This window comes from Dipodomys merriami, unplaced genomic scaffold (assembly GCF_024711535.1).
Source record: "Dipodomys merriami isolate MVZ:Mamm:240054 unplaced genomic scaffold, mDipMer1.0.p SCAF_7, whole genome shotgun sequence".
NCBI lineage: Eukaryota > Metazoa > Chordata > Mammalia > Rodentia > Heteromyidae > Dipodomys > Dipodomys merriami.
Genome location: NW_027206290.1, coordinates 38,579,620 through 38,595,650, shown reverse-complemented (window position 1 = coordinate 38,595,650; position 16,031 = coordinate 38,579,620). Strand labels below are relative to the sequence as shown.

General features: G+C 53.2%; 1 protein-coding gene across 2 annotated transcripts in view; it reads left to right on the top strand.

Annotated features, from left to right (window-relative positions):
- Positions 1-15,813, top strand: part of Syt6 (synaptotagmin 6) — a 34,997-nt gene extending 19,184 nt beyond the window's left edge. Inside the window, exons 3-7 of one of the 2 annotated variants that reach the window (XM_070006394.1) lie at positions 1,033-1,153; positions 4,816-4,987; positions 6,634-6,784; positions 11,250-11,316; positions 12,876-12,943. In XM_070006394.1, coding sequence (XP_069862495.1) covers positions 1,033-1,153; positions 4,816-4,987; positions 6,634-6,784; positions 11,250-11,267 — 462 coding nt within the window. In that variant the 3' untranslated portion in view covers positions 11,268-11,316; positions 12,876-12,943. Of the gene's footprint in view, positions 1-1,032; positions 1,154-4,815; positions 4,988-6,633; positions 6,785-11,249; positions 11,317-12,875 lie in introns of both variants that reach the window. The other variant, XM_070006393.1, reaches the window with a different exon arrangement.
- The last annotated feature ends 218 nt before the right edge of the window (positions 15,814-16,031 follow it).

Below are 16,031 nucleotides of genomic sequence, written 5' to 3'. Positions count from 1 at the left end.
TGTCTGCTTGATGTTTTTGACCAACTTCATTTCCTTTTCCTTTTTAATATTCATTTCTCTTTTTAATACTGTCCTGGACCCCATACAATGTAAGTTGCCTAGAGGAAGGGATTTCTCTCCTCTATGCCCCCGTATCTAGATTGTGTACTTAGTACATAACAGTACGACTGAGTCAGTGAATTAATACAGGGCACACATAGAAGATTAAAACTTGTTATTTTGAACCAGGGACTTCTGAGGAGTGGAGTTGTACATGACATCTGAAATCAGAGTCTTCCCCAACCCTGACCCCCTCATCCAGCCTAGCTCTGGGAACCTTAAGGCAGGAAGCACCTCTGTATGGTGGAGTCCCGAGACACCTGCCCCCCGCCTCAAGTCGTAGGCGCGAGAGGAAGAGCAGCCTAGCAGGATGCTCTCTGGTACAACAGATGGACACGTTTGCCATCTTCCAAAGAAGGTGGTAGAATTTTGTAGGAAAAGACGACCTCGTGGCCTGGCCGAGCTGACTCTGCCCCTCGCTGTTTGTTTTTGAAGGTTGATCGAATTAGGGGAAAAGGACAAAACCGATCCAAGGCGGGGCTCAGGCACTGGGTGGGGACGGCTCATTGGTTGGCACCCTGTCCTGAAAAAATGTGGATTCTGTGCTTCTCCCCACCCAGAGATGGTGGAGCCCAGAGAGGCCAGGAGGCTGCCACAGTGGAGGCCTGGGCGCCAGCTGAGTGGAGGGGCAGAGCGGAGGGGAGCCGCAGCCTGTGGGCTGAGCACTTGTGCTGCCCAGGACAAGCTGACCACACACCTGGAGGGGGAGGGGGGCGGGGAGAGCCCAGATGGGGCCAGTCAGACCAGAGCAGACGGCAGGCGACCCAGGCCTGATGGAAACATGAGAAGGGATGTTGCAAGGGAACCTTCTACTGCCGAGACGTGGGATTCCTCATGGATCCCAGGGCCCATGTCCTTAAAGTGGTGGCGTGGCTCCGAGAGGCTTCCCCAAGGCCCGCGGCCCTCACTGCCCTCCTGTCTGCTTCCCTGCAGGAAAGCGTGGACTTGGGAGAGATCATGTTCTCCCTCTGCTACCTGCCCACGGCCGGCAGGCTCACCCTCACCGTGATCAAATGCCGCAACCTCAAGGCCATGGACATCACAGGCTACTCAGGTACTCCCCTCCCCCGTGCCCCCAGACTTCCCCTCCCCCTATGGCCCTCACCAGCCTTTCCCCCTCCCGTTACCCCCCAACAGCCTCTCCCCTCCTCCATGCCCCCCAGACTCTCCCCTCCCCCGTGCCCCACCATCCTCTTCCCTCCCCGTGCCCCCACCAGCCTCTCCCCCTCCCCTTGTGGCCCCCACCAGCCTCTCCCCTCCCCTGTGGCCATTGTGCTGCCTCCTGGAGTCCAGACAGCAGGCTGTGGGAGTGTGCAGGATGAAGGGTGGTAAACGCCAGTGTTTTGAAGCAGAGCACAGTCCCAGCTCCCCGGGCTGGGTCTCCGCAGCCACGGTAGTGGACCCGCGGTGACTGGCACGCAGGGAAGGCTGATTTCAGCCCACTGCGCCAGTGTGCTCAGCCTGGGCCACGGGCACATGGCAGAGGAGACCCGACCTCAGAGCAGGAAGCCAAGAGGAGGGGGGTGGGACTGAGGTCCCGTAGCAACGAGACCCCGCCCATGGCCTCACTTCCTTCCTTTAGTCCACACGTCCAGAAGGTTCTACCACCGGGCCAGTAGCACCAAGGCTAGGCTCAGACCTTTAGGCGTGGCCTTTGCAACATCCGCCATCCAGGCCACAGGTGTTTCTTGGTCTGGGAGATGGGAACGCTACCACCTGCATTGATTGTACTCAGAATAAGTGAGCAAATCCAGGGAGATGCTAAGCAGTGTCCCAGGACATCATAAGCACTGGGTGGATCACTGGTAGAGGGGAGAGGAGGGAGGGAAGAGGGTGATAGAGGGGCAGAGGGGAGGAGGCTCAGCTCACAGTTTTCATGCAGAGGAGGGAAAGGAGCAGGAGACACACTCAGGACAGTCTTCTCCATTTCTGCACTGGCCCAGACTTCCAAAAGGGTTGCATGGAGTGGTTCCAATAAATGTCTGCCCTCCGCCCAGGCTTGGGCTGCAAACACGCTAAAAAGGAGGCAGGAATGGAGAGCAGCTGCAGAAGCCTGTGTGCTGGGCATGGTGGCAGGGCGTACCTGCATACGTGCATGTGTGCACATGTACACATATACACACATGCATACATAGACACAGGTGTGTGCACATGCTTTCCTTATGGTAAGGAGGGCCCTCTGGGAGCTGGTGGGTGACAGAGCAGGAGCTTGAAGCTTGTGAGCTGAAAGCTCGCTGGGGAGGGCGGAGGCTGCAGGTGGACTGCCTGTGAGGATGCGCAGCCTGGGAAAGGCCCCATTTGTCTCCTCCAGGAAGCCCTCCTCTGATGTCTGTGTCCTGGGTCACACCACCCCGGAGGCGCCCCTCAGCTCCTATGGAATCTGCCCCACACCCCCGGCATTTACTGTGTGTTTCCTGGAAAGCTCTTAAATATGAGCACAGATGCCACAAAGCAGTCATGGTGGGCCAGGCTCTGGGGCTATGCCTGTCATCCTAGCTTCAGGAGGCTGAAATCTGAGGATCAGGGTTTGAAGCCAGCTGAGAAGGGAATTCTGTGAGACTCTAGTTAACCACCAAAAAGCCAAAAGTGGATCTGTGGCTAAAGTGATAGAGCCCCGGGATTCAGCAGTAAAGCTCAAAGACAGGTAACCAGGCCCTAAGTTCAAGCCCTAGTACTGGCAGGCACACACACACACACACACACACACACACACACACACACACACACACACACACACACACACACAGACAAAATCCTCCGAAAATCCCGAAGGGTGTCTCACAAAGCCGTAGAGTGCAAGAGCAGGCTGGTTAAAATTCCCTGCTGCCTCCCCCAGTTTCTTTGAAAACCTAAGCTCTCTCATGGGCTGGGAAGGTGGCTCAGTGGTAGAGCGCTTGCCTTACATGCATGAGGCCCTGGGTTCAATTCTTCAGCACCACATAAGCAGAAAAAGACAGAAGTGGCACTGTGGCTCAAGTGGTAGAGGGCTAACCTTGAGCTGAAGAGCTGAGGGACAGTGCCCAGGCCCAGAGTTCAGGCCTACAACCGACAAAGAAAGAAAGAAAGAAAGAAAGAAAGAAAGAAAGAAAGAAAGAAAGAAAGAAAGAAAGAAAGAAAGAAAGAAAGAAAGAAAGAAAGAAAGAAAGAAAACCTAAGCTCTCCACGGCTGAGCTGTGGACATGCCTTCATCTAGTTGCCTAACCGTTAACCCTAATCCCTAACCCTAACTCTAACCCCTAATTCTTACCCTAACCCCAACCCCAACCCCAACCCTCATCTGGTTGCCTGTAGGAAAGCCTTCAACGCTTGGCCTTCTGGGCAGGGCTGAGGTTTCTCTCCTTCACACTGAACTGCATGTCAGGGGCCATGAGTCCGGGAGGCTTTTGCACAGGAGGCAGGGCTGCACCCTCGGGATTGCAGGGTGGGAGGGCATTGGACTTAGCCCACACCTGCCCATGCACACAGCCTGGACAAGGCGCCAGCCCCTCTGTGTCTGAAAGCTGTTATTACCTGTGGGTCATCTTCACCCTTCTTGAGCTGGAAGCCTAAATACTAATTATGATGGTGACCAAAACACCTGTGCCATGCGATACACTAGGTGTCCCTTCATCTGGATGAGTAGAAAATTTCAGGGTAGGAAGAGGGCATGAAATCCCTATTCAGAAAAACAGAATGGAGAGCCACGCTTGGGAGGCACACAAACATTTCAGTAACAAGACAGTTGCTGGCAGCGTGGAGACAGTCCAAGACACCATGGAGAAAGCCTACCAGCCTGGCCCTCTCCCAGGGCGGACTCCCTCACCCTCCCGGCCATAGCTCCTTCCACTCCACAGCTCAGAAGTGGCCAGGACATGACTTCCAGGGGAGCAGAAAGCAGGCTGCATCCCCTTCCTGCTGACAAATGCAAATGAGAGTATTGAGATATGGGGACCCAGCGTAAACAGCGTGCGGCAGCAGCTGTTCATGTCTCTCTGACTCCAGGGTGTTCCTTCAGCATCATGGAGGCCTTTTTGTTACCCCCTTGATCCTTTGCTCAGTAATGCTGGTGAAAACCTCCGGGGAAAACTGTCTCCAAACACATGAGAGAAATATGGGGTCACCTGTCACCCTGGCTATCTGGGAGGCTAAGAGCTGAGGCTCACAGCCTGAATCCAAGCCCACAGAGTAAAATACATGAAATTCTTCAGTTTATCAGCAAAAAGCCAGAAGTAGAGGTGTGGCTCAAGTGGTAGAGCACCCACCTTGAGTTGAGGGACAGTGCAAGGGACAGGCAAGAAGAAAAGGAGGAGAGGAAGAGGAAGAAGGGAAGGAATGAAGGAAGGAATAAAGGAAAAAAGGAAGGGAAGGAGGGAGGGAAGATAAAAAAAAGAGAAAAAGCAAGCCAAGCACTGTGGGACAGAGGTGCAGGTCTGGGGCATGGGCAGTGTGTGTCTGGTCAGGCTGCATCTCTATTAGTACCTCATAAGAGTAAAGATGCCAGTGCCTCCTCAGAGACAGGTGTGCACACAGGTAACTTCAGGTGGCTTTGTTTCTCTCTCTCTCTCTCTCTCTCTCTCTCTCTCTCTCTCTCTCTCTCTCTCTCTCTCTCTCTCTCTCCCCCTCTCTCTCTCTCTCTCTCTCTCTCACACACACACACACACACACACAGTCAGCCCTCTGTGGCAAACAATGCTCAGGACATACCCTCTCTCCTTCACTCTGTTCCCGTCTGCACAGACCCCTATGTCAAGGTGTCCCTGCTGTGTGACGGTCGGAGGTTGAAGAAGAAGAAAACCACCATAAAGAAGAACACGCTCAACCCCGTCTACAACGAGGCAGTCATCTTTGACATTCCTCCGGAGAACATGGATCAAGTGAGCCTGCTCATCTCGGTCATGGACTACGACAGGTACGTGCAGCCCAGCCCCAGGGACACGGCTCCTGCCTCCACCCTGGGGCTTCTTGGCCTAGGACCCGGAGTTTGGGGTGCGGGCTCTGCCACCCGAAGGGACTTGAGGGAACCACGCGGGCCTCGGCTTCCCTCCCAGTGGCCTGTTTCCACCCATCGCTTCCCGTTGTCCCAGGTGGCGCCATGACCACTGGCCGTCCTTTAACATGCCTCTCTGGCAAGCCCCACACCTGTGGCTCACGCCTGTCATTCCAGCTACTCAGGAGGCTGAGATCTGAGGAGGACCATTCAGAGCTGGCCTGGACAGGAAAGTCTGTGAGATGCTTATCTAATTAACCAACAAAAAGCTGGGCATGGCTGGAGTTCAAGTAGTTTGGGTTTAGCCCGGAGCATAGAAGCCAAGCAAGGGAATGTAGAAGCCAAGCAAGGACTTAGAACACCACCACCGACAGGATCAGTCCCTACCACCTCGGCCCCGCATAGCCTTAGGCGAATTCTGCCCCAACTCTGCCAGTTGACTAAAAACACATCTTCCTGAACACATTCCTCAGCTCTACTCCTCTGAAGATGGGTCATGGCTGTGTCCTTCCCCTGGGCTCCCACGACTTTCCGCCACCAGGCCCACCACGCCTCCCAGCCCCGGTCCTCTTTGAGGGTGTTTTTTCTCATTTTTTGATTCTGCTCCCCATCAAGGCTGCCTCAAAAACACTGCCCAGCCACTGCCCCTCACGATTCCCTCTCTCCAGCTGTCCCTTAACAGAAGGAGACTGAGATCTGCGCTAATGCCTCGTCCTGGATTTTTTTTTTCTTTACTGCGGGGACAGTTCTAGGATTTGAACTCTAGGTCTTGCTCTCTTGCCTGGCTTTTTCTGCTCCACACTGCTGCCACTCTACCACTTGAGCTACAGCTCCACTTCTGGCTTTTTTTTTTTTTTTTTTTTGCCAGTCCTGGAGCTTGAACTCTGGGCCTGGGCGCTGACCCTGAGCTTCTTTTGCTCAAGGCTAATGCACTTGAGCCACAGCGCCATGTCCAGCCTTTGAAAGTCGTTTATTGGAGCCTTTTGGACTTTCCTATCCGGGCTGACTTCGAACCACAATGGAGGTAGGATTACAGGCGTGAGCCACCAGCACCTGGCCACTTCTGGAGTTTCACTGGTTAATTGGACACAACAGTTTCTCAATTCATCCGTGTGGGCTGCTTTCGCACCTGTATCCTCAGATCTCAGCCTCCCAGCTAGCTAGGATTACAGGTGTGCCACTGGTGCCCAGCTACAGTCCTGGATTTCGAACACAAGTTCTCAGGCTCCTTGACTAATGTTACTTGAGTGGTAATGGATGCTCTTGCTGAGTGAATAAATCACGGCTGGGGGAGGAGAAATGGCTCTCAGCATTATCTCTCGTTAATGGATTCTCTTCCAGTGCTGCTGTCTCTGGCTATGAAGGGCTGGTCAGGTCACAAGGTGAGAGGCCATTGGTCCCTGGGGTTCCAGGCAAGCCCCTGGCCCTTGCTTATCTCCCTGTGTCTGATGGAGGTCGAGCAGCCTCACAGGCTCTGACCTCCCAGGCCAGCCCAGTGTTGGCCTGTAGCGCTCACCCTTCTGCCCAAGAGCTGCCTGGTGGCCAATGGCGGGGTCTGTCTTCCGCAGAGTGGGCCACAACGAGATCATCGGGGTGTGTGGCGTGGGGACCAGTGCCGAAGGCTTGGGCAGGGACCACTGGAACGAGATGCTGGCCTATCCCCGGAAGCCCATCGCCCACTGGCACTCCCTGGTGGAGGTAAAGAAATCCTTCAAAGAGGTGGGTGAGGCTGCCTGCCCGGCGCGTTGGCCGCTTGGCATTGTGGGCTGAGAATGGCAGCTGTGGGGCATCCGGGGCATCAGCGGGCGGGGCACAGGGTCCCGTGCTCCTCCACATAACGGGCACTGGGGAGACGGAGGCTGCCTGATGGGGCCCCTGACATGGGATGTTTCACAAGCAATCCTGGAGGTTGTCTTGTTTTCTGTTGTTCCGTGTTGGTACTGGGGCCTGTTGGAACTCAGGGCCTGGGCACTGCCCCTGAACTTTTTCACTTATTGCTAGTGCTCTACCACGGCACCACTAACAGCTTTTTGCTAATTAAGTGAAGAGTCTCGTGGACTTTCCTGCCTGATCCTCAGATCTCAGCCTCCTGAGTAGCTAGGATCATGGGTGTGAGCCACCGGCACCCGGCCAATGCTGAGTTCTTAATGGGAAAATTTAAACCTTGAAAAAGCCTTCCCAGCAAGCCACTGCCGGGCCTGAAAGTCTCCTCAGAGCCCCTGAGTTAGTCCTTTAGGATGCACCCCAGAGGGGAGTGAGATCAGAACCTGGGCAGGAACTCCTGCCATCAGAACACCCAGCTCCCCAGGCCCGAGCCAGGCTGAGTTTGGCATTTCCTTTGTGGATAGATGGCAGGTCGACAACTGCCAGAGAGCAGCTCTCTCCTTGCAAGAAAGGCTTCACAATCTCTCCGGAGAGGCACTGCTGTCTAGTGGAGTCCCCAGCCAGGCTGGCAGAGGCTGTGGCTCCATTTTTGCCCTCTCCTGGCTTGCTATGCATGCTCCTGGCTTGCTATGTACGCTGGAGCCCAGGGCTTCTCCTCCACTGTCAGGAAAACATCCCTTTAGCTGGGCACCAGTGGCTCCTGCCTATAATCTCAACTACTCAGGAGACTGAGATCCAAGGATTGCAGTTCAGAGCTTGAGCAGGAAAGTTTGTGAGATGCTCATCTTCAATTAACCAGCAAAAAGCCAGAAATGAAGCTGTGGTTCAAGTGGTAGAACACCAACCTGCAGTGAAAAAGCTAAAGGACAGCACTCAGATCCTGAATTCAAGCCTTAGTACTGGCATGCACACACGCACGCACCACAAAGAAGATAGAGGAGGAGGAAGGAAGGAGGGAGAGAGGGAGGGAGGGGGAGGGAGAGAGGGAGGGAGGGAAGAAGGAAGGAAGGAAGGAAGGAAGGAAGGAAGGAAGGAAGGAAGGAAGGAAGGAAAATGTCTCTTTGAGTGACATCAATGCTTGTCCCACTTGCCACCTGACCAATTTAGATCCTGTGGTCATGGCCTTGGTGAGCTCTTAGCCTGCATTTCTCGGGTAGATTGGGTCCAGGTAGTCAGACCAGGCTGAGCCTCTGCTTCGAATCACAGCCCTGTCTACATAAAAAGCTAGGTGCTGTACAGAACCCCATAGAGAATCGAATACCAAAACAAAGGCCTTTTTTGTTTAGGTGCTGGTGCTTGGGCTTGAACTCAGGGTCTGGGTGCTGTCCTTGAGCTCAAACCTGGTGCTGTACCACTTGAGCCACTGCGCCACTTCTGACTCTTTTTTTGGTAGTTTTAGTGCAGATAAGAGTCTCACGGACTTTCCTACCCAGGCTGGCTTGGAACTACGATCCTCAGACCTCAGCCTCCTGAGTAGCTGGGATGATAGGCGTGAGCCACCTGCACCTGGCAAAAAAGTGTTTGGTGGGCATGGGGCCCTTCCACCAAAGCTTAAAGCAGAGGTGCCTTTAAAAAGTGCAGCAGAAAATGTCCACCCAGCCAAGGACCCCAGGGCCATTCTCAGCCCCCCCACCCCGACTCCAGCCCTGGATGAGGCTGCTGCACAGCCCTGTGTGTCATGAGCCCAGCTAGCAGCCCTGGGCAGGCTGCAGCCAGCCTTCAGTCCTCAGCATCTGTTGAGGGGGCTTTGAGGGTGGGCATGGGACTGTGAGAGTCCAGGCGGCCGCTGCCCACCCCAGGCTTTGACTTTGGGTTGGTGAGGGGTAGGCCCGTCCCCTCACCTTTCCCAGGCCCAGAGCTGCAAGGGGCTGGCTGCCTTCCTTGACACACGGGGCAGACCCTGCACCCCTGATGTCTGGCTAGCCTCAGCAAAGGAAGCGTGTAGCAGGAGAAATGGAGCGCGGCACGCTCTGGTGCCAGGCCTGGGCCCCCAGGATCCTGATAAGTGCAATCTAATTAGTCCACATAATTGATTCCAAGTCTGTGTCTTTGAGAACTCTGACTCACTCTTCTTGACAAAAGAGAAAGATAAAGTAGAATAGAGCCCTTGAAAATGAATATTTGGTGAGGCAGTCGAGTTAACGGTCCGCAGAAAACAAAAAGATTAAATTGATTCATATCCCTCGGCTTTACTTTTTTTCATCACCTGGCCCTGGAGTGAGCGATTGAGTGTGCACAGGACTGCCCCCCCTTCACACACACATTTCCTCCTCCTATGATCATTTCTCTGCACAAAGAAGCTGAAAATGACATCCGTCTTGGCGATGGAGGATTTCAGCAGTAGGGACTGGTATGCAGTCTTCATGGACACTTTTATTAAAATGCATCTATACATCTAGGTGAGGGCTTGCGGTTCACACCTGTAGCCCTAACTGCTCAGGAGGCTGAGCTGTGAGGACTACGATTTGCAGCCAGCCTGGGTAGGAAGTCTGTGAGACTCTTATCTCCCATTAACCAGTAAATAACTGGAAGTGCAGTTGTGGCTTAAGTGGCAGAGTGCTAGCCAGGGGCAGAAAAGCCAGGTAAGGATAGCGCAAGGCCCTGGGTTCAAGCCCCAGTACACTAACACACACACACACACACACACACACACACACACACACACACACACACACACACACACACACACACCTCAGCCGGCTAACATGAACTAACACTCCTGTGTGTTCACATAGCACTCTGTGTCCTCAACTGTCCTCACTGCTCACCTGCCTCCTCTTTGCTCAGTCCTGACACTAAGAGCCTTGCTCCTGGAGGTTGGATCTCCCTCCCAGCCGCACCATCCATAAAGAAATCTCCTCCAGCCAGGCACTGGTGGCTCACGCCTGTAATCCTAGCTACTCAGGAGGCTGAGATCTGAGGATCGCGGTTCAAAGCCAGCCCGGGCAGGAGAGACCGTGAGACTCCTATCTCCAATAAACCACCAGAAAACCGGAAGTGGCGCTGTGGCTCAAGTGGTAGAGCGCTCACCTTGAGCTGAAGAGCTGAGGGACAGCACCCAGGCTCAGAGTTCAAGCCCCACGACCGACAAAAAAAAAAAAAAAAAAGAAAAAAGAAATCTCCTCCAGTGCCAAGAAGATAAATGACCTCATATCTGTAAAGCACTCCGTGTGTATCTTGTACCTTTCCTAGCTGAGTTTCAAGTGCTGTGATCATTTCTCTTTTTATTAATAAGAATAGAGGGCATCAAACTGGCTTGCCTGTTAGGGGTTTAAAATAAGGTTGAGGGAAACAAATTCATTGAGAAAGTATTTTCCCCTGCTGGGATCTCCTGTGAATAAAAATGCATTAAGCCAGATCCAGCACCTGCCCAGCTACGTACCAGCCCATTTCTTCCTACGTTCCTCCTTGGCGAGGTGCGGCCATCATCCATGTTTCCACACGCAGAGCCGGGTGGCTGGGCTCCTCTCCAGCTTTATTGCCAGGGGCCACGTTCAGATCGCCTGCTGTAGATTTCTGTGTGGGTCATGGCTGCGGCTTGGCCTCAGGACCTTGCGCTCTTGCTTAGTTTTTTTTTTTTGGCTGATACTGATGCTCTCCACTTGAGCCATCGCTCCACTTCTGACTTTTTGCTGGTTCATTGGAGATTAAGAATCTCATAGACTTTCCCACCCCGGCTGGCTTTGAACCACAATCCTCAGTGTTATCCCCAGAATTTGCTAGGATGTCGGGTGTGAGCTGTGGCCCTGGCTTTCCATAAATTTTACATTTCAACAGACCGTAGCACACAGCTGCCTGGGAACAGTAACCTTCCTGTTGGTGGGGGACAGGGTCTCTGATTTCCCAGAGCCACCTGGGTGTGTATTCTAGAATTATCCACCTCTCCATTCATGCACTAAGCTCCTCCCTTGGTTTATCATCACAGGAAAACTTGAGGCCTTAGCCGACAGTCCATGTTCTTTCTCCATTCATTCCAGATAAACAGTTACGCTCTGTGCGGCTACCCTGCGAGGAGTATAGGACAGAGGTGCTTTGTGTAGCATTTTGTAGCATTTTGTGTTTCCCGCTCTGGGCTGGACAGTTGATCCAGTTGTCTCTGTGGCCTGTGATCTGGAGAGGAGCCAGCAGTGACCGGGTGCCTCTTGCTGACCATCGAAGGCGGTCACCTAGCTCCACACAGCAGGATCTGCTGGCGAGAGCATTCCTCACGGTCTCACGCCACCTCAGGGTGTGCAGACTTGAGGCAGAAGGCCCAGGGGCCCAGGGGCCAGGCACTTATTGATTGCCCGTATCTCACCAGGGAACCCCTCGGTTGTGATTTCATTCACGCGGACGCTGCAAGCAGAGGGACTGCACCGGAGTTAGGAGTAAGTACCTGGAGTCAGGCCATTGGTTGCACTTCATCTCCTCCCTCCCCGCAGCTCCCGCCGCACCGTGGCAGGATGGAGCGGAAGGGGCCAGAAGACCTGGCTCTGTGGCCAGGCTCTCTCTGCTCCTCACTGGCCGTCTCAACCTCTGTGTCTTTGTTTTCTTACCTGTAAGAGAGCAGGCAGGCTTTCCACGCGCCAGTGCTAGGGCTTGAACTCAGGGTCTGGGCGCTGTCCCTTAGCTTTTTCACTCAAGGCTGGCGCTCTACACGCTTGAGCCACAGCACCACTTTGGGTTTTCTGGTGGTTCATTGGAGATAAGAGTCTCATGGGCTTTCCTGTCTGGGCTGGCTTTGAAACACGATCCTCAGATCTCAGTCTGCCGAGTAGCTGGGATGACAGGTGTGAGCCACCACTCACTCCCGGCCCCCTCCAGTCTGGCCCAGTGGGATTGGGCAGGTCTAGGTCACGTGATGGCAGCCGAGGCTCAGCTGTGAGCCTTCAGGCTGGTGTGCTCAGGAAGTGTGAAGGCCCCTGAGGGGAGCGTGGAGGCTGAGCTTGGGGCTGCGGCTGGGCGTTGTCCTGCCGGTCTGGCATCTCCTTGGCTCTGTGGCTGTTCCCTGGGTGACAGAAGGTTTACCCTCAGATAGCTTAGCTCTGTCTAGACATAGCTGCCAGACGCCGTCCATCCTCCTGCGTCCAAACCCAAGCTGCATAAACCCAAGCCCACCCTTCCCCAGGCGAGATGAGAGGCGGGAGGACCATCTGACCACTTACCCGAGCTCTGTCTCCCTCCTCCCCCCCCCACAACATGGACAGGAGTTGCAGGGGAAGACACTGGCTCTGCGAACCTAGGCCACCCCCAGACAGGTCAAGAACATTCCAGGACTGAGTTCCTTGCCCTGGAGACGGGGCGGGGCAGGGCCTGGATTTTCCACTCCAGGCTCCAGCCCATCAGTCCCGGAGCTCCTGTCCGTCACGCATCACCATGTGTACTTCCACAGTGGGCTAGAGGCCTGCAGGGGGCATGGGTCTGCGAGGAGAAAGCTGAGGAGAAAGAAGAAGGGCCGCCTCCCTCCCCTCCCTCCCCCTGCAAACCAGGTGCAAATACTGGAGCACATATCAAGACTGGAGAGCCAAGGCTCTCCGGGGGTTCTCTGTGGCACTAACGGCTGCCAGACAAACTGCAAATAATTCTTGCGTGGGATCGGGGCCATGAAGCCTCACTCCACACACTGGTAGCGTCATCTGTTCACAGCAAGAACAGTGCTAGACTTGCACTGAAATGGTCCACCACGGCAGCTCCTTAACACACGCACATGCACACACGTGGGTACATACACACATGCACACATGCAGTACACATGCATGCATGCACACATGCACACACACCACATTGTGAAGAAAGCCAGACAAGGCACTCCCAGCCTTCCTCCCAATTCTGCACAGCGGACAGCAAATCCATGTTGCTTGCGAGGAGCCCAGGGCATAGCCAGGGTGGGGTTGGAGTGGAAGCGTTAGCTCAATGGCTGTCGGTAACTGGGTTTCCTCCTCTGCAGTGGCAGGGCCGAGCTGCCAGCTTCGACAGCGAGAGTTCGAGCCCATCGCCAAAGCCGCCTCTGACGCCATGAGGGCGGCCGCACCGCGCCGCCCACTCCCCCGTGTCCTGTCTGCACTCGCCAGTGTCAGCGTCTAAGCGGTGTCTATGCAGCTGCTCCTGGCAGCACTGGCCCGACATCCATCCTGCGGCTAGATCCGTCCTCGTCTTTCCTGTCTCCCAAGGTGATGTTGTTGTGGTTTTTGACTTTGTATGGGTCTAATGTCAAGACAAGAAGAAATAAACAAATGGGTGACTAACAAAAAACTAATGAGTAGAGGGGGAAATGCCAAGGATGGAGAGCCAGAAGCTGGTTCTAGAAAACCAGATGAAAATAGCAAGCCGACTGTCTAGAAGAGCAGACTGACTGCCTGAAATTTTGTCTCCACCAAGCTCTACGACCCTGGAGAAGGAAGCAGTGGGTGTGGCCATGGCTGCAGTGGGTGTGGCCATGACTGTAGTAGGTGTGGCCATGGCTGCAGTGGGTGGAGCCATAGCTGCAGTAGGTGGGGCTATGACTATTTTCAGCACCCCACAGGGATATACAGATGCTCCAAAGACCTTCACAAGGCCAACATCAGCTTCAAGCCTCTGTTGGTGTGACACAAGCCAAAATCTCAACTCCTGATGTGCTGACATGGCAAGACTTCTGCAGCGTGTGGGTCTCCTCAGCTTTTTTCATCAACTAGAAACATCTTGATTCCTTCCTCACATTCTTCAGGAATGATCCTGCTTAAACTAATCTCACCATAGGTTTTCTGACGACTCACCGCAGTTAATAATGGCTCATGTTTGAAGGCAGGCTCTCCATTCTTGAAAATAACTTTTATCATGAAGAAAGCTAGGTACATATTTCAGGATGATTTATGTGTTATGCATAGCTTTTTAATTCCATGAAGTATCAAACAGCTGTCTTAAACGCCTAAACAGATAAAAGGAAACAAATCTAGATGAAGTGTTCATTTCTGAAGGAGGACTTTGGAACTCTAAGCCACAGACTGGATCTCTCTGGGAAGAACATCTTCTTGGTTAAAACCAATCAGCCTGAGCTTATTTCAGCTCCACAAACTCTGGGACAATTCTCATCTTAAACTTCAGTTCCATGACATATTAAGTATTCTGTGTTGTTTTAGTACTGGTGTTTTGTTTTACCTTTAGGTCTCTACCGTAGGCCAAGTTTACTTTAGGAAAAAAAAAAGTTTGAACTCTTCTGTATTGTAATAGCACATTCCTACAGTGCGAACGGTGGTGTTCGGGCCAAGGCCTCTGTCAGTCTTAACCCTCTGCCCTGGTAGGCACATAGGGGTGGTTTCCACCTCAACTTGAGACCCCATAGTGCCCCTTTCCGGAGCTGTGTGTAGAACTCACTCGTAGCCACTCAACTGGCAAACCCCTTCTTTCAACAATGGAATATCAAGAGCATAAACACTATCCACACACCTTGTGTCTTACTCTTTATATGTGTTATGTGCTGTAGGACAAGCAACCTAATTAAGCAACTCTCACTTGAAGCCAAGTGATCTGGTTTCTCCACTGCTAAAACCTGAGGTAGTGTCTGCTTCCTAATGTGATGAGGTTGGGTATGAGCCAGCGGGATAAGGTGGTGGTAAGAAAACTTTTCCTGGAGAAAAGTAAGTGTCGATAAATCTAGACTCCTCTGTGTATGAGCCTGGGGCTAGAGACTAATGTATGGAGATAACTTTCCTCCCCAAATGTCTTGTGAAGGACAGGCCTTCTGAGTCAGGCAGCCCTGGAAGAACACACTCACATCCTGACAAGACTCCCAGCAGGTGACACACTTCATCACGCTTCTCCACTGTAGACCCAGGCGGCCACCTCAGGGTTGCCTCTAGGAAGGAGACAACTGTATTTCAGAAGGATCCTGGAGGTTAGTGTGAGAGGATCCTTCCAGAAGTCATCTGTCAGCCCTCAGGCAGGGGAGGGCGCCCTTCGTTGTCGGCAGAAGGGTGCAGTCAGCGCAGATCTCAATGTTGCCATCCTCCTGCTGTCCACGTAGCTCTCTCCCTTGAGTAAGCATCCCAGCTTCAGAAAATCGCCACCAGAACAGATCACAGCCAGCCCCTCTACCACCCCAACATCTGCCCATCTTGATACCTTCCCACAGGAGTGGGGGCCTCCTGGGAAGGTTCTAGTTCCTGAGCCCTGAGGCCCCCCCCCACCCCGCCTCATCTGTCCCAAGGGAGACCAGCCCTGGTGCTGAAGTTCAACTGGTGCATGAATCACTGTTCATCTCATTACCCAACAAAGCATCTGCCCTGTGCACAGGAGAAGAAACTGAAACAGAAAGAGAAGAAACATATTCAAAGTGTGTTCACCTGTCAGCTTCCTCTGCCAGGAGAAAGTCCTTGTGCAGTGGTTGTGAGCTTTGCCAAAGTTGTGACAGGGATCCTGCACATAGACTTATTATATTATTATTATTTGCTAGTCCTGGGGCTTGAGTTCAGGGCCTAAGTGCTGTCCTTGAGCTTTTGTTTTTGCTCAAGGCTAGCACTCTACCACTTCAGCCACAGCTCCACTTCCAGCATGTTGGTGGTTCATGGTAGATATGAGTATCGTGGGCTTTCCTACCAGGGCTTGGAAGCACAATCCTCGGATTCCACCCTCCTGAGGGGCTGTGATTGTGGAGCAAACCACCAGCGCCCAGCTGTGATTATGGAACGAACCACCAGCACCCAGCTCGCACACACATTTTTATTTAAAGGAAAGAAAGAGAATAGGAAAGAAAGAACAGAACAGAAAAGCAAAGTTTCTTTCCCATTTTGTGGAAGTATTTCTGGGTAGAAAGATGCCCCTCCCCTCTGTTAATGAATGGAATTACTGCTTTGTGTCTTCTCATCCCTGTCAAAGCCTGGAGTTTTTATTCAATTAAATTTCTGTTTCTTGCCCAGTTCTCTTGTCATTCCACGTTCTTGAGAGTCTGCAGGCCGTGTACGTGGCATCCTGCAAAGCTTTTGACTTTGTCTTCCTCTGTATCACAGCCACCTCCATCCTGTGAAGGTGGGTGGGGGAGAGGACACCTGTGCAGCACAGGCTGGAATCCAAAGCGTTTGGGCCTCAGGACGGGGTTGCTCCAAAGCCCCTCTGGGTACACCTGAGC